Source organism: Zeugodacus cucurbitae, chromosome 6 (assembly GCF_028554725.1).
Source record: "Zeugodacus cucurbitae isolate PBARC_wt_2022May chromosome 6, idZeuCucr1.2, whole genome shotgun sequence".
In the NCBI taxonomy this organism is placed as follows: domain Eukaryota; kingdom Metazoa; phylum Arthropoda; class Insecta; order Diptera; family Tephritidae; genus Zeugodacus; species Zeugodacus cucurbitae.
In genome coordinates this window covers 27,434,818-27,453,356 of record NC_071671.1, presented here as the reverse complement: position 1 = coordinate 27,453,356, position 18,539 = coordinate 27,434,818, and the positions used below count along the sequence as shown (strand labels likewise).

At 30.2% G+C, this 18,539-nt stretch overlaps 2 protein-coding genes and 1 long non-coding RNA gene across 8 annotated transcripts in view; 1 reads left to right on the top strand and 2 right to left on the bottom strand.

Annotated features, from left to right (window-relative positions):
- Nucleotides 1-5,718: 5,718 nt before the first annotated feature.
- LOC105215957 (5-oxoprolinase) lies at nucleotides 5,719-10,390 on the bottom strand. Its single transcript, XM_011190179.3, has 8 exons — nucleotides 10,205-10,390; nucleotides 9,829-10,108; nucleotides 9,462-9,774; nucleotides 8,525-9,287; nucleotides 7,722-8,464; nucleotides 7,401-7,661; nucleotides 6,137-7,337; nucleotides 5,719-6,056 (listed from the first exon to the last, which is right to left on the bottom strand). The coding sequence occupies exons 1-8, from the start codon at nucleotides 10,376-10,378 to the stop codon at nucleotides 5,904-5,906; spliced, it is 3,888 nt and encodes a 1,295-aa protein (XP_011188481.2). The 5' UTR covers nucleotides 10,379-10,390; the 3' UTR covers nucleotides 5,719-5,903.
- A 284-nt stretch (nucleotides 10,391-10,674) lies between these two features.
- LOC105215958 (uncharacterized) lies at nucleotides 10,675-11,350 on the top strand. The gene is made up of 2 exons (XR_851919.3): nucleotides 10,675-11,048; nucleotides 11,120-11,350. It is a non-coding gene; the product is annotated as an uncharacterized LOC105215958 (long non-coding RNA).
- A 498-nt stretch (nucleotides 11,351-11,848) lies between these two features.
- The window catches only part of LOC105215959 (uncharacterized), a 120,007-nt gene continuing 113,316 nt past the window's right edge, over nucleotides 11,849-18,539 (bottom strand). For 5 of the 6 annotated variants that reach the window (XM_029042714.2, XM_011190181.3, XM_054233855.1 and 2 more), the window contains exon 8: nucleotides 17,350-17,983. In XM_029042714.2, coding sequence (XP_028898547.1) covers nucleotides 17,884-17,983 — 100 coding nt within the window. In that variant the 3' untranslated portion in view covers nucleotides 17,350-17,883. Of the gene's footprint in view, nucleotides 13,655-17,349; nucleotides 17,984-18,539 lie in introns of those variants that run through there. The other variant, XM_054233854.1, reaches the window with a different exon arrangement.

Sequence of the window (18,539 nt, the reverse complement as noted above, 5' to 3'; positions counted from 1 at the left end):
AAATTTTACTTAAACGAGTTCGTTGAAATTGTGTCCCCAAATAAGCAAATATCGATGAAAGAACGCAAGACATTTTTATGGTTATGAACAATACATACATACATTGTAGTTATTTCACTGAAGTTGTATGAAAATATTATATATTAAAAGAAGTAACAAAAAAATAATAAAAAAAATATATATATATATATGTACTATATGTATTTATTGTATCTACATTGTACGACTAATGCCGCGCCTTTAAACTCAGCTTGCGCAGCACTACTATCAAAAAAACCGAAAAAAAAAACAAAAACAAAGATTAATTAATTAAAATAATTTAAGCAAACAAATAAGAAGGCGCGTGTATTTTATCATCCTGTAATTCTTGGACACTATGTATGTGTGTATGTTTTTGTGTGTGTGTGTGTATAAATAGTAATTTTTATTGCGCCCAAACTGTAATATATTAAATATACATAATTAAAAATAAACAAAAAATAATAAATAAATAGCGTTTTTTCATCTAATGCCACGTGAATTATGCCAGAATAAATTGTCATTAAAGCAAAAAATACACACACAAAAAGACAAAAAAAAATATTAAATATGTAATTACAAAAAAAAAAACAATAATTAATTATTGATGTTAGAATTTCTTAATTGTACACCGTTTCGATAAGCTACTGTGAATTAAAAATAAAATATACAAAAACCAAAAAAAATCATGAATATTAAAAAAACAAACAAATTAACAACAAAATAAAAATGAAAAGCATATGTGCATAAATAAGCTGTCACTAGCAAATTATCGCATGAATACTAAGACAAGACAAACAAATGTACACAATGTTAAATTGTTGATATTTAATTGAAAAACATATTTTATTGTAATTCAAATTATTTGTATTTTTTAATTATTATTTTTTTAAGCTGGTCAAAAAGAGTTCGGTAATGTTGATATTAAGAAAATATCAATAATTAATGTTTAAATAAAACATTTTTTCTTTTAGTCTTGCAAATTTGTGTAACTTCACTTTTTTACGAAATATGAAATTGTAGAAATATTTTTTTCTTTTAGATAGAATTTATAAATATTAAAATATTTATTATAAATAAATAATAATAAATTTAAAAAATTGGATAATTATCTAAAAAACTATTAATGAAAAATACTTAAAAAAATATAAAATAATAATTAATATTTTTTTTTAATTTAACGAAAAAATATATATTTTAGAAAAATAATTTAAAATATTAGCCATAAAAATATTAATGAAAAATGCTTACTAAAAATCGATTTCAGACTATAATTAAAATTTAACGAAAGAAATATATTTAAAAAAAAAAATAAAACAAATTAATGTACTTTCTGAAAAACTATTAATGAAAAATACTTTACTAAAAATATTATTTAAAATAATTTTTAAGATTTTCCCCAAAAGAAATACAGTGGAACTTCTCTAACTTGAATCACCATAATCCACAAAAAAAGTAATCGAGTTAGAGACACTTCCGAGTTATAGAATGTAATTTGTATGAATTTTGACTACCCAACTCAATAGTTCGAATTATGGAGAACTTCGAGTTAGAGCAGTTCGAGTTATGGAAGTTCAACTGTATTTTTTTTATAACTTTTTTCATTTTATTAATTGGTTAAGTTAAAAATATTTAGTTATAAATTTGAATTCTTGAAATTTTGTACTATTTCAAACTGTTAATGAAAAATACTTTACTAAAAATATTATTATATTATTTTTTTAAATTTATGCAAAAAAATATTTTTTTTTAGCTTTTTTTTACTAATTTGTATAGTTAAAAATATTGGATTCAAAATTTGTTTATCTAACTTTCAAAGTATTACCATAATATTAAATTTATCTTACTACAAGAAGTTGTTTGTTACAAGTAATTAAGTTCAGAACAAAATCTTTTTTAATTTACAATTTGTATAAAAAAATATTTATATTTAAAAATTAAAAAAAGCTTTACATTATGATTTCAAGCACATAAAAACTAACTTCAATCATATAAACATTTTTTTTTTCAAATTTAATAATATTGTGAATATTTTTTTACTTTAAAAAAATATTTATATTTTTTTAGAAAAAGTAATCTTAACACATACACATTTTTTATAAAGTTAAATTTTTTTAGAAAAAGTTATTTGCATTTTGTACTTTTAATTAACATAATTTGACAGTTAAAATTAAAATTATTTGAAATAAAAAAAAAGATTAATTAAAAATCATGATTATAAAAATATTAAATTTAAAGAAATTTCATTGACCCTGATTTGGAATATTAATTTAATTAACAAACAAATTAAAAATCTACATTTAATTATATTTTTAATTTTCTAAAATTTCAAAATTAAAAAATATTGATTTATTTTAGAAACAACTACAACATTACCGAACTGAGCCAGCAATTTCAGCAGCTGTTTGTTATTTTTGTAATTCTTATTTTGTAAACAGCCTTGTCTATGGGCTTTGTGCATTTTTAAAAAATCAAAAGGAAAATATTAATTTCACTTTTACTGTTTGAAAATGAATGTATGCAAGTCATACACAAGAAGAAGCGCGTTAAATTCGCTACAAATTTCATTATTTACCATTTCAATTTATTTGATTGCACAAAAAACAAGTATTGTACTTAATTTTTATTAACGAAAAAGGAAAAACAACAAATTCGATAAATCTCGAGCAAACTGTGATATGGGGAAAAATTAAACAAAAAAATAATAACTGAAAAAAAGGAAATCTTATGTAACAAAGTTTCGGAAAAATTATAATAAAAATATAAGTTTTTTTTATAATAAGTTTAAACGATGTATTTGTATTTGTATGTATGTATTATAGATATTTATATATTAACTTCCTAACGAAACAAATATCAAATAGTTTAGTTTTATTTTAAGCACATTGTAGAAAATTATAGTTTTTTCAAAGCTTTACTATTGCCAAAAACAAAGTAACAAAGAATTACAAACAAATAAAGACACAACAACAAAAATTATTTGCGTACAAATAATGAAGAAGTTAAAAAAACATAACAAACAAAAAATACATTGCATATGGAGAATTGAATATTCGAATATTCGAATTGCAACACTCACAGCAGACATGTTCGTACAAAAACAAAACTAAAAAAATAAAAATAAAAAATTAAATGGAAACAAAATGGCGAGTGGTGCAAGGTGAAGTAGTAGTCCGAATTTTCGATATGTACATATGTTTTCTTTTTTTTTTCTTTTTTTTAAGTTTTGTTGCAACACTTACTAACCGTTGATATAGTTTTAATATAATCGAAAATTTTTTAGTCAGCTTTTTCTTTATTTAAATTTTTCAATATTTGTATATCCATAAGTATCTATTGTATTTATACACAGTTTCATATATTTTTTGTTTTATGTTCTGAATATTTATTGTTTTCGAAATTAATTTTCTCAATATTTATAATTTCTTTTGTTTTCTTTCTTTATTTTACTTCTATATATTTTTTATCAAAGTGATTTTTAAGTGTTTTAAACGTTTTTTTTTAATATATTTTCTTGAAACTAAATTTTATTTTTGATAATTTAATTTTTTATATATTTTTTATTTTTTTTTTTACTTTTATTTTTTTTTACTTTTATTTTTTTTTTTATTTTTAATCTAATTTTTCAAATGATTTTTGGATTATAAAACGTTTTTTTTAATTTGAATTTTTTAAATATTGTTTTGTTTTTTTAGATAATTTAATTTTTATAATAATTTAGCTAATGCTAATATATTTTCATATTTTCTAATTTTTTTGGATTAAAATATTTTTTTAAAATAATTTTAATTTTTTTAATTTAATAATTTTTATAATAATTTAGCTAATGCTAATATTTTTGCATATTTTCTAATTTTTTTGGATTAAAATATTTTTTTTAATGTAATTTTTTTATATTTTTTTTTTGTGATAATTGAATTATTATATATTATTTAAGTTAATTTTCGAAATATTTTTATCAATTTAATTTGTAATTTGTAATCCACTTTTTTAAATTACATTTTTAACATATTTATGTTATTTATATTTTATTTAACTTACTTTGGAAATTATGTTATGGGAATTTTTATTATTCAGTATTTTTTGGTTCTATTTGTTATTGTAGGTTTTTTTATTATTATTTTTGTTTATTTATTTTTACTGACCTTTTTGTATTTAAATATTGTTTTAAGTTAAATATATCTTTTTTAGATCTATATTTTTTATTAAATTTACATCAGTGTATATTTTTTATAAATTTTTAATTTTTTTATGAAATTTATATCAATATATATTTTTTTATAATTTTCGTTTCTTGTTTAATTTTTCATTTTATTTATATTAATTTTATGAATTATTAAATATTTTTATATTTTCTCCCACTGAAATTTACTTCAATTATCTCGACTCCTACATTCACAACTCGCCACTCCAACTAATACACACATTTCTCAAACAATAAATCAAATAAAATCTATACGTTTATAAAAATTAACAATCAAATAACAGTTATGCAAATTCTGTAAGAAAAAATTGTGCTGTAAGTTCCAACCAAAATATGCATTGTTCATATGTCAAAATACATTTATATGTATGTACATACGTACAAGCATGCAATTGTGTGTGTCTGTCTGTATGTATTACATAGTACCAAAATAAAATTTAACTAGTGGTAGAAATCTATTATTTTAAAAGTAAAAACTTCCATACATAAATTCTCAGAAAAAGGTTTTTTAATAAATTCATTTTTTGTTCACAAAGAAGAATTCAGAGAAATAAGGTAAGTGTATGGGATTAAATTATTTTTGCTTAAATAAAAAAAAAACTTTATTTAGTAAAAAATGGATTTACGAAAATGGATACGATTAAATAGAAAAATATTCCATAAAAAACATACGAATTAATTTTTAATAATTAAACTAAAAAAGTAGTTAAATTCGTTAAAAAGGAATTCATCAAAATTCCATTAACCAAAACCTTCACTCACACCATTGTCCACGCATGCTACATTTGCAACGGATGTACAAAAATTCATTGCCTATCCACAAGTCGCCGGATGTTGAGTCGATTATGCTGTGTGCGCCATTTATGTTGTCTGCTTTTAGGGGGCGGAAGTCAAAAGTGCAAACTGGGCGCTTGCTGTCTGTTCTGTGCGCCTGGTGCATTTGGCGAAATTGTGCTGCGTCACAAAATCCTTTTCAACTAGGGTGGTCGGCCGGATTTTTTGCAACGGAATTTTTAGGAAAATATTTAAAACTCGTATTTTTCGAATATGGCATGGAAAAATACACGGAAAAAATTGGAAAAAAATTTAATAAAAAATATTTAATAAAAAAGAATTTTAGGTAAAATTATTTATTTAAAAAAACTTTTTTTATAAAATTTTTTTAATATTTTTTTTTGGTTTGGTTTTTAATACACTTTTTAGAAAATATTTTCTTTTGTAATTTTTTTTAATATGTTTTTTAATAAAAATATGTTCAATAATTTTTTTAAATTTAATTATCAATAAAAGTTTGTATTATTTTTATATTTTATATTTAATAAAAAAAAATTTATCAAAATTATTATAGTTTTTTTATATTAAATTTTTTTTTGAATAAAAATATTTCTTCTTTATAATTTTTTTTGTATATTTTTTTAAATAAAATAATTAATATTTATAACAATTCTTTTAATAAGTTTTGTTTAACATTTTACTTAATATCAGTATTATATATGTTTATACACATAATAAAGTATGCAATTGCACTTGTAGAATAGTTCTTCTAACATTTGGTATAACATTATTGTTTTGTTACAAAGCACTTTAGATTTGGTTTTAAAAACTGTTTCGTAAAGATCATGTCTGTAAATGGAATTGCAACTATTGTTATTGTCTTGTTATTGTTGTTGTGGTGCACTCTTCAAGCCGACTCCTGCGCTTGTCTGTACTCAAAGACACTACCGCGTTCGGTTAAATTATGTTTTTCGGTATGTGAGACCACTTTACCAGCATCAGCTGTCACATCTGGCACACCATAACCACCACCGCCGGGAGTTTTAAGCAAAAATATATCCTGAAAAATTACAAAAATATTTTTTTAGACAAAATATATTTTTTAATATTCAAAAAACAATAAAAAATTCAAACACTTACGCCCGCCTCCACATCGATGCAGGTTTTGCCGCCCAATGAGATGACGCGCCCATCCGGCTTGCGCAACAAATTCAAACCACGCTTAGCTGGTTGACCACCCGCCAAGCCGTAGGGTTGCAACGTGCGACGCTCCGTCAAAATCGACAACGTGACCGGCTTGCGGAAGAGCAGTTCACGTTCCACACCCTCACCGCCGTGGAATTGGCCGGCGCCACCAGATTGATCGGTGCGCAAGCAGAAACGTTTCAAGATGATCGGATAACGCAATTCCATGACCTCCGCATCGGTTATGCGCGTGTTGGTCATATGCGTATGCACACCGTCGGCACCATGCCATGTTGGACCAGCACCCGCGCCGCCTGCCACCGTCTCATAGTAGCCCCATTCCTCATCGCCAATGGTGACATTATTCATGCAGCCACACGAGGCGGCGCACACATTGAAGGTCTTCAACACGGTGTCGACAATGCGCTGTGAGGTCAGCACATTGCCACCGACAACAGCGGCGCCCTCGGAGGGATCTAAGATGGAGTTCTGCGGCACAATAACTTTGATAGGCGCCAAGCAGCCCTGATTGAGTGGCACATCATGGCCGACCATGCAGCGCAGACAGTAGATGAGCGCAGAGAGTGTAATGGCGCGAGGTGCATTACAATTGCCCCACACCTCCGGCCCTGAACCGGTAAAGTCACATAAGGCATTGCCTTGCACGGGATCGATTTCGACGCGCAACTTAATCGGTGAACCGTCATCCATGAACTCGACCGCTTCCAAAGTGGTGCTGCCGTTGCGTTTCAAGACATTTTGTGCGATTTCCTTGAGCATATCGCGCACGGCGACCTCAGCGTTTTGTTGTATATAATTCATGTAGGCTTGCACCACATCCAGACCATAGCTATCGATGAGCTCCGATACGAGTTGTATGCCTTTGTGATTGGCGGCGATTTGCGCTTTCAGATCGGAAATATTATCAGGCAGATTGCGTGTGCCAGTGGCGCCTTTAGCGCCGGACGGTGTGGTGAGACGCTCAACGATATTCTTCTCCTGGAACACACCACCTTCGACAATCAGGAAGGACTTAAAGGCGGCACCTTCCTGCGCCAGTGACGTGGAATGTGGTGGCATGGAACCCGGTGTGATGCCACCGATGTCGGCGTGATGACCGCGTGAGGCGACAAAGAAAACTGGTTTCGGTTGATCGCTGTCAGTTGATGGAAGTGTTATAAATAAAATGTGTGAAATGAAAAAATGTGTGTGAGCTCACCGATAGAATACAGGCGTGATAACGGTCAAATCTGGCAGATGTGAACCGCCGGCTTGCGGGTGATTGGACAAAATAACATCGCCATTCTTCAAGCTATCGCCACGCACGCGTAACTGATATTGCACTGTCTCCTGCATAGCGCCCAAATGCACGGGTATGTGTGGCGCATTGCTTACGAGACCGCCGTCGGGACCGAAGAGCGCGCACGAGAAATCGAGACGCTCTTTGATGTTGGTCGAAATCGATGTGCGTTGCAGCACTCTTTAAATAAAGGGATTATTTCAAAATTCTGCAAAAAAATTTACTTTAACGCATGCTCACCTGCCCATCTGCTCAGCTATGCTCATGAAGCGATGACTGAAGATGCTCAGCTGTATGGCATCGAGTTTGCAATCGACCACAGTGCGATTGGAGGAGCAAACATTTATGACAAGATCGCCATGCTTCGTCACTTCAGCCACACAATCGGGTTCTACAAGTATGGTCGAAAGTTGATCAATCAAAATCGCCGGTCCGATGATTTTACTGCCCGCCAATAGACTCGAGGTCAAGTAAATCGGTGACTCGTGTGCGCCTTGCTCAAAGAAAATGCGCGTAAACCCAACGGGTTTTGGTGTCTCTACGGACGCGCTCGCGATTTCCAACCCAGGCGGTGTGTTGTTCTTACCCAAGCCGCGCACGCGTATATCATCCACGACAATTGCGCGATTTTGCAGCACAAAACCAAACTCGGTGCGATAACGTTGCAGGAATGTGTCGATGAAGTCGCCATAAGACGCGAGTAAAGCGTCTTCCTTGCGCGCTGTAGCGGCTGGTGAGCACATTAGCGCGCAATCGGTGCCATCATAACGTAAATGTAAGAAAGGTTCCAATTCGATTTTGCTATAACCCTGCGATTGCAAGCTGCTGGTACACTGCGCGGACAATGCGTCCAAGCGAGACTTGAAGAAGGCAGCATTTTCAGCGGAGAATGACAAACCGCATGGTTCTTGTGTTTCCTGCACTACATCGGCTAGCGCCATGCCGTAGGCGGACAAAACGCCGGCGTACTTGTGCACAAGCACCTAAGGAATATTTTTGATTAAATCATGTTTCATTATAACTCAAAAATTTTGTCTTCTTACCTTACTTATGCCTAACTCACGCGCTATGGAGCAAGCGTGTTGACCGCCAGCGCCGCCAAAGCATGCCAGCACATGCTGTGACGTGTCCAGACCGCGCGCTTGTGTTAGCGCTCTAATGGGACGGCACATAGCCTCGTTAGCGACGCGTATAAAGCCCAAAGCGACATCTTCGACACTCAATTGCTTTGTGTCACCGCCACTTTGCAGGTACTCATTAATCACCACGCGCATTTTTTCGAATTTCTCTTTGGTCACAGCGAAATCGAGCGCTTCATTTTCTTTGGGACCGAAAATTTTTGGAAAATATTCCGGCAATAAACGGCCCAATATTAGATTGGCATCTGTGACAGTGAGTGGCCCACCTTTTTTATAGCACGCCGGTCCAGGATGTGCGCCAGCAGATTCAGGACCGACTACAAATAGACCAGAACGGAAAAACAACATCGAACCGCCACCGGCCGCCACTGTATTAATATCTAATTGTGGCGCTTGTATCGTGACGCCCGCTGTTGTGCTCTCAATCACATGCTCATAGCTGCCAGCATAGCGTGAGACATCGGTCGAAGTGCCGCCCATATCGAAACCTATTAGTGGCGCGTTCGTTTCACGCGCGCCCGTCATTGCATAGCCCACCACACCGCCCGCGGGACCGGAGAGTATGGCGCGCGCACCGCGAAAGTTCTCCATGCGCACCAAACCGCCATCCGATTGCATAAAAAGCACATCAACACCAGCCAATTCTTTATCGAAGCCAGATTTGAAACTGTACGATGTTGGGGGAAAAACAATTTCACTTATCACATTTTAAATCATTTAAATTCATCACTATAATACCGTAGGATATGCGGCAGATAACAACTTGCACAATGTCTTAATATTCTTAAATTTTACTAGCCATTATCTTTTTTGGGTTGCTTATCAAGCGCAACTTTATTACCTGTTGAGATAACGTTCTACGTGTGGTGTTAGATATGCCTCAGCGCAGGCTGTATAACCGCGCGCTACTAAGCGGCGCATTGGCATAGTCTGATGTGAGAGTGTAATGTGTGTAAAACCAAGCTCCTGCGCTATTGCGCCAACTTGTAACTCGTGCACTGGGCATGCAAAGCTATGCGCCAACACCACCGCCACGCTTGTGATGCCTTCCACGCGCACCTTTTGTAGTGCCTCACGCACAGCCGCTACATCGACGGGCTGCATTTCTAAATACTTGGCGCCCGAAGTGCCTTCCAACAGCGGCCAAGTGTGTTCTATGAAACAATGAATCTAAATATTCAACTATGCTTATATAACATGACACCTACCTAACTGACAGCGATTTGCTTGCTCTGGCACAAGACGACAGTTAATTTCCACTACGGTTTTGTATAAATTGGACGCTTTACGTATATTGAGGTCGAAAATTTTCGGGCGCGCTTGATTGCCAATATACAGCAAATCGCGAAACCCTTCATTCACCACAAGCGCCACAGGATCACCTTTACGTTCGAGTAACGCATTCGTGGCCACCGTTGTGCCCATGCGTACCCAACCGATTTGACTAGTATCCACAAGCCCCGCCGAGGTGACATCACGTCCAGTTTCCTGTTAGATTAGATAAATGCAATAAGAAAAATAAGATTCAGTCACACTATATGTTTTTGTTTTGTTTAACTAAATTTCTTTGCAACCACTTCATACCTCTTTTAAAATGCGTCTTATACCCTCGCGCGGTGCATCGCTATAACGGCTGGGATCCTCTGATAACAGCTTCAATGTACGTACTTTTCCATCGGGGCGTATGCAAAGTATGTCGGTGAAGGTGCCACCGCGATCAATTGCAAAGCAATATTTTCCACCTGTCAGCTCTGCCATTATTATCACTGATTATTTACAATTTAGCTTTAATGTAATTTGAATATATTTCAACGCGTTTATATGTATGTATATGATGTAGGTATTTTTGCAAATACGTCCGCTCAACTGGAATGCCAAATGGATTCTGAGTTTTGTATCAGCTTTGCATACGCCTATAAATCGTAAAAGATAGTCACAAATGATAAACGAAAAACAAATATAGTGTCGTTGAAGATTAAATAAAGATGTTTTCAACAATTTAAATAAAAGCACATTAATACAATAGAAACTTTTCAAAACAAATAAAATTATGATAACAACAATTCAGCTGTGTGAGAGCAGCAATGAGTGTTGCCACGCTTTAACATTTTCTTTTATACTCGCCGCAGTTCGATAGACAGGTGCGCAAACATTTATCGATAAATTTGCATGTAAATAGTTGTACGATTGTGAAATACTGATTGGTGTATAAAAAAACAAGTTGATATTGGAGGTTTAGCAAGAAATCTGTTTATTGGCGAAATTCATGATAAATTATTATAGGTGTGAGATACTTTGAATATTGGCAACTATAAGCGTAGCTCTCAATTAAGCGCGTGACTGGGTTAACAAAACAATGTGAGCAGGTGTGGCGGCGGTTATAGAGTCTATAATATAGACTTATGTACATGCATATGTATTTAGCTATGTATAAATAGTTGTCGTTCTATATGATATATGTGTTGTATATATTTATTAAAACTCATTATTTTATTTTAGGTGTGTTCCATATGATGTCCAGTACTAGATGCCAGCTAATTGCTGTTCTGTTGAAAAACTTTTTTGGCTAAACTCTTTTAATGACTAAAACAGGAAAGGGGATATATTAAAAACTGCAAGACAAAATTTAATTACTTATAAATTTCTAAAATGGAAATATGCTTTGGAATGAAACTAAAAAAATAATAGTAATAATAAAAGGCGCTACTACTGACATGGAGCAAGAGAGAATGACTTTGGGATTCAATAACGAACTGTTCTGATGTATAAGTATGAAAATGGGCATATATCAGGTCAATTTATTTGGATCTCCATTATTCTCCTCCCATCTATTGCCCACTTTACAATGCACAGAGTACTCGGTTGATCGCTCAACTGTTCGTTAGCAGTTAAACTCAAACTATAATACTATGCGTACTTACCCGTTCCCAAATTTAGACAGACTCCCACTTTTCAATAAAAACTCGTTACATCTTTGTTTTGGGCGCACGAAATAGTTTGAAGTTTTATTGCATTGCCTTGCGTGTTGGTGTTGGCCATGTGCGTGTACGTGTATGTAAATATGTATGCAGGTGTCTGTCTGCCATTTGTGTTTGTCGAGTTTATCCGTTGTGTTTAGCATATATGTATGTATGTTATAATGCGTTTATGCAATAACACCCTGTTTTGTATTTTTTTTTGTAATTTATTTTTAATTCATAATTCAAATATGCAGTATATCAATTTATGCTTCTCGTTTGCTTGCAATATTTTCTTTTTTATTTTGTTGCGGAACAATTAGTCGATAAACCTCAGCCAAACCATTTATTTGTTGCTTTTATTTTAACGTTTTTGTTTTTTTACTTTGTATTGCCGTTTTTATTAACCAAACCATGTTTTGTTTTTGTTTTTAAAATTCAACACCTGTTAGCTTTTCACATTGAAACATGCAGTAATCAATATTTGTGGTACAACAGTTAATTATTCGTAATTGCTTTATAAGTATATATGCTTAATTTGTTTCCGTTTTTTTATTTTTTATTTTTTAATATATATGTATATATTTTTTGCTGTTCTTTGTTTTCTTGAATTAGTTACTTAAAATGCATTTAGTATCGCTGCTAACATTTAATTAATTTAATTTCATTAATTTCGTGTTTTTGCATTTATTTATTTTTGAAATTTTAATTAATTGTTTAATTGCTGATTTAATGTGTTCACATTTAAAAACATTTTGATTCCATTGTTTTATTCGCTTCATTTCCTCTTAGTTTATTCTTTAAAGCGCTTCACTTGCAACAATATACAGACATATACATATTAAATTATTTAATGTTTCATTTCGGGTTTAATTAATTAACATTAATTATTATTTATTTTTCTGTGTAATTTACATTGACTTGAATGTTGTTGTTGCCTATGTATTATTTAATAATCATAAAATTAGTTTTATTGCAATGTTTTGTTGTTGTTTTACTGAAATGTATGTATGATGTACGTAGTGAACGTATTAAGTGCCGTTATTAATTTAATAGAACAGGAGCACTGACAATACAGAAACAAAAACAACTATTATAGGTAGCTAGCTATTAGCAACCGCTTGAAAATTATATGAATATGATTTTTTTATTATTCACGGGAGGTTTATTGTGCTTGCGCAAAATATCGTAGTAAAACTGAAATTGTTGTTGGAAAAATGTAAATTAGTTGTGTGTTAAATACTTTACTCCCTAATTTTTTTTGTTAAAATTTAGAATAATATGGTGATACAAAATATTTAATAAAAAAAGTTAAAAAAAAAAGTTAAAATAAAACTTGTCATAATTAAATTATAAAAGTAATAATCAAAATTAAAAAAAAATATAAGATTAAAAAATTGATAATAACGACACTGAGCAAACGAGGGTGTTGATATAATAAAATAGAGCAAAAATTCTAAGGAGTTTGTCAAAAATATGGAATTGAACTACGAGGTGTGTTAAAAAAATAACGGGAATTTTCGTTATTATTTTTTTAAATAGTCCTCATTCCATATTATGCCCTTCTTTCAATTGTTGAAACTCTACTCAAACTCGATTTTTGGGATAGTCTTCCCAGCATTCCGCGATTTCTCGTATGCTTGTAAAACGACGGCCCTTTAAGGTTCTCTGTATTTTTGGAAATAGAAAAAAGTAGCACAGAGCCATTGGACTGGGGCATTGTTACAGTATTGTATTTCGTCAATTATTCGCGAACAAGCAACGAAGTTATGAGTTTTTAATAAACGCTCATAAAAATATCAACGAATATCGGTAAAAATTTTAGCGTACTTCAAGGATATGTACTATGTCAATATAATGAAAAATGAAAAGAAATTTTGCGCTCTCCAAATACATGAAATTTTAAATTTTACAATTCCCGTTATTTTTTGAACACACATCCTATTACAATAAATATAATTTTTTAAATTTACCTTACCAGATCAACTCCAAATTTTCATGATTTCTTGCCACTGCTAACCGACAAATTCAATTCTCAATATTTCTTTGGCAATTTTGGGCATTTGTAAACATTACTCTACAAAATTAAAACATAAACATAAATGTTAAAAGAAAATGTAAAGAATAAATAATAAAAAAAAAAAACAAATTATGAGTGAATAAAAATAAAAAAGGGATAATAAATATTATAAATATTGTTAAAACTTAGAATATATAGAATTATATATAATGCATAGACATACATAAGTAACTCTAAAATAAAAAAAATAAATAATTAATATATTACTAAAAATATTTTTGGTTTAATTTTTTTAACCATATAATTTTTAATATAAAAAAATATTTTTAGATATAAAAAATCAATTTTTATGTATAAAAGGTAAATATAATGATATAAAAAATCTATAAAATGTCTGTGTAAAGTAAAATCATATAAATTATTATAATTCTTTTGAATTTGTTTGCTTATTATTTCGAATTAGCACTTAGTATTTATGTTTTATGTATGATTTCGTTTATATGTTGCGTGAACGCTTTTATTGTTTGGTGCTTTAGTTTGCTTGTAAATATGTAATTTCTATATTTTCCCATTATTTGTTTTTTTTTTGTTTAACACACACGCATACATAAACTGTAGCATGCAATACATATATGTATGTACTTATATTTATATCCATCTATGTATGTATGTATATATATGTATGTTTGTAGCGCTTTTATTTAAATAAATTTTGTGGAAGCGAAAACTTGAGCGATGTTCTGCGCAGAAAGGTTTTAGTTCAAACTTTTTTTATGATTTTTTATTTTTATATTTTAATAATTTGTTTTATTGTATTATTATGTATTTTCTTTTATTAACTTAAGACTTTTAGTATGTTATTTTTCATGTTAATAAACAATATTATTATTTTTTAATAAATTATTATTTTTAAATATTTTTATTAAAAAAATACAATAGTAAAATAGTTATACGTGAAGTTAAGACACTTTTTAAGTAAATCTGATTTTTTTCTGAAACTTAACATAAATTTTGCGAACATTCGTTTGTTTTAATTAAAAAATGGCTTTATTGCCATTATAATCAAAACAATTTTTTCTTCGTAATTTACAGAAATTATTATTTTTGTATGTCTAATAGGTAGTAATAATTTTTTAATTTTTGTAATTTTTATAGCATATCAAATTAAGTTTTGAATAAATTTTTAATTTATAGGAATAGTTCATTATTTTTTAATATATTATAATTTTAAATAATTTACTATCTATTATAAAATAGTGAAAAAAATATTGAAATTCACTTTGATAAACATTCGTCGTCGTTGAAATTATTAAAACACTTTACTTTATTTTGTTTTGTATTTGTTTTTTATATGTTTGTAATTTTTTAAATTTTATTTTAATTTTTTTATACTCTCGTAACAAATGTTGCTAAAGAGAGTATTATAGTTTTGTTCACATAACGGTTGTTTGTAACACCCAAAATTAAACGAGTTAGATATAGGGTTATATATACCAAATTGATCAGGATGAAGAGTGGAGTTCAAATCCGAATGTCTGTCTGTCCGTCCGTCCGTCCTTCTGTGCAAGCTGTAACTTGAGTAAAAATTAAGATATCTTGATGAAACTTGGCACACTTATTTCTTGGTACCATAGGAAGGTTGCTTTCGAACATGAGCAAAATCGGACCACTGCCACGCCCACAAAATGGCGAAAACCGAAAACACATAAAGTGCCATAACTAAGCCATAAATAAAGCTATGGAAATAAAATTTGGTATGAAGGATCGCACTATGAAGAGGCATATTTGGATGTAATTTTTTTTGGGGAAGTGGGCGTGGCCCCGCCCCCTACTAAGTTTTTTGTACATATCTCGCAAACCAACAGAGCTATATAAACCAAACTTTCTGTAGTCGTTTTTTTAGCCACTTCCTAATACAGTCCAAAAATGAAAGAAATCGGATTATAACCACGCCCACCTCCCATACAAAAGTTAGGTTGAAAATTACTAAAAGTAGGTTAACTCATTAACGAAAAACGTCAGAAACACTAAATTTCACATAAGAAATGGCAGATGAAAGCTGCACTCAGATTTTTTTACAAAATGGAAAATGGGCGTGGCGTCGCCCACTTATGGGTCAAAAACCATATCTCAGGAACTACTCGACCGATTTCAATGAAACTTGGTTTGTAATAGTTTCCTTACATCCCAATGATATGTTGTGCAAATAGGCCAAACCGCTTCACAACCACGCCTACTTCCCATATACCAGAACTTTGAAGACAATCTGAATCGTTTACTTTACAATATATAAAGTAAGTACTAGTGAAGATATCGGTGCAGAACTTTGCACAAATACTATGTTTATAGTGTGGCAGCCCCATTCTAAAAATCGCGGAAATCGGACCATAGGTTTTCAAGGCCCCATATATCGAACATGAGGACCTCGGTGCTTCTAACCTAATTTTATGGTTTCCAACTTTCAATGGACTTTATACAATATATATGACGAATATGTGGGTCAAATTGTGTATTATATAATATTAATAAAGTTAAATAAATAAATTGCGAGAGTATAAAATGTTCGGTTACACCCGAACTTAGCCCTTCCTTTCTTGTTATTTTTTAAATTCAATTAATTTTTTATTACATTGAAATTAATTTTTTACTTAATTAATTGATATTATTTAAGTTTTGGTTATTTATTAATTTTTATTTATTTTTGTTTGTATTATTTAGCGTTTTTTTAAATTATTATTTGTTATTTAAGATCATTTTAATTATTAATTGTCATTTTTTGTATTAAATTTATTTTGTTTTTATTTGTAATTAATTAATGTTTATTTAAGATCATTTTAATTATTAATTGTATATTTTTTGTAATATTTAGATTTAGTTTTTTTTTGTTTATTTTTCATTTTTATTTAATATAATTTTAATTATTAATTTGAATTTACTCCGACTACCAAGTAGTCAGCGTAAAATATCGTTAATTCATTAGCCTTTCTTTGCTTCCCTTTGCATTGCTTTGAAACCATTGCCATGGGCGGCTAAGGACGCGCTGCATCCCACTCACGGAAGCAATGCCTCAAAACCATCGCTCAGCTTTTTGTTGTTGTATATGTATGTTTGTATGTATGTCTGCTTGTAATTAGTATGCGTATATTGCATGCACGTACACTACTAATTCAAATACATATACAAATACATATACAAATACATATACATTTATATATATATATATATATTTATACATTTATGCTATTTATATATATTGTATTTACTTTAAGTACACACACATATTCATAGCAACATGAAACTAATTGCGTTTACAAGTCTAAAATCGTAAAAAATTATGTTTAATACACAATATAAATATATAATATTTCTTTAAAAATTTGTAATGGTTTTAAAGTAATGCTTTAAAGTAATTTCGTTTGCTGTTTATGTCTCACATTAAAGTTTGGTTGTTGTTGTTGTTTTTTTCACATTAAATTACAATGTTGTTTAAATCTTAATTTAATTTCCCATGTTTTTATTATTAACTATATATTTAATATTTATTTAAGTAATACTTTAGCTTTTAAATGTTTATAATATATATATAAGTTGTTTGTGTTTTTTCCTCTGTTTTTTATTTAATTTAATATTTTTGTTTAATCATTTATAATGTGAATATGTAGAATAAAACAATTGTTTGCGTTGTCAAGACATTTTTTTTTATTTCAATTATTTTAAGACTTCGCTTAGATTTTGCTTAATATAATATATAGTATATATATATATATATTTTTTTTTTGCTTTGATTTTAGTAATATAGTTTAAGTGTTTAGTTTTTATGTGTAAATAAAATATATTGCGTTTTTTATGTTTATTTTTTGTTTTTTTTTTTGTTTTTGTTTTCAAAGTTACTTGTCGTGTACACTTATGTTGCCAGTTAGTCCCTAAAGTTGTGTTTCATCATAATACTCGTAATGTGTCATTAATTTCAACATTCCATTAAGTTTAGGTATAATTGTATAAATATCTGTATAATTTATTTATTTCCTCTTTTAATTTATTTTTATTATTTTAATTTTAATTTAACAGTTCACGTTTTGTTTTTTTTTTTTGTATTTTCTTTCTTTAAAGTTTAATTTATATTTGCGTTGGGCGAGTTTTTGTTTTTAAATATATATATATTTATATATATATTATTCTTGTGTTTTCTTAATTGTAATACATTGGTGTGTAGGTGGAGGCGGGCTCAATAAGGATCAAAATGTTTCAATTCAAAATACCTTGTCTTTTTGTGTGTATGAGGAGACTTAGACTCCTTGTGCGAGACTTTCCTTTGGAAATGTTAGCATCGATTGGTCCATGGGTTGTGATGATAATATAAATGGGGAGGTTAGCATCTGTAAGGGACTGAGAGCGAAAAAAATGGATGTATCGGTTGAGGCATCACTCTATAGTATATAATGGGGGGCACTAGGCACTTAGAAAAATATTATGTGAACTATGAATACTTTTGCCACCCGATATTAAAAATAAATATTTGACCCAAATTCGGGTGTATACATATATTGATTTGGCTTTGGATCGTAGAATTTTATTTTTTTTGAAAAGATCGACTTAGGAACTGGGAAGCCGAAAAACATAATCGTTTTTCCGTTTATTGATTTATTTCCCGGTGCCGAGATGATTTGGTTACTTTAAAATCGGGGTCTCTTCTAGTTACCTAGATCTTGGGATTGTAGAAATGTATATTTTTACACAAGATGGACTCAGAATCTGTGAAGTCTGAAAATATAACCGTTTTTTTAATATTTTTTGATTATCAAGTACCCGGGATTACACGTTCAGATTAAAATCGGGGTCCCTTCAGTATACCAAGATCGCATAGTTGTAGAAACGGAAAATATTTTAGTAACAGTAGCTCGACTTCGAATACTGAAATTCTTTAAGCCATAAAAGTCTTAGG

Bases quoted from the DNA above. Each gene is read 5' to 3' on its own strand.
- LOC105215957 (XM_011190179.3), bottom strand. From the start codon at position 10,378: ATGGCAGAGCTGACAGGTGGAAAATATTGCTTTGCAATTGATCGCGGT. The intron at 10,109-10,204 runs GTATGAAGTGGT...CTAATCTAACAG, and splicing joins TAAGACGCATTTTAAAAGAG to GAAACTGGACGTGATGTCAC. The intron at 6,057-6,136 runs GTAAGTGTTTGA...GTAATTTTTCAG, and splicing joins GCATCGATGTGGAGGCGGGC to GATATATTTTTGCTTAAAAC.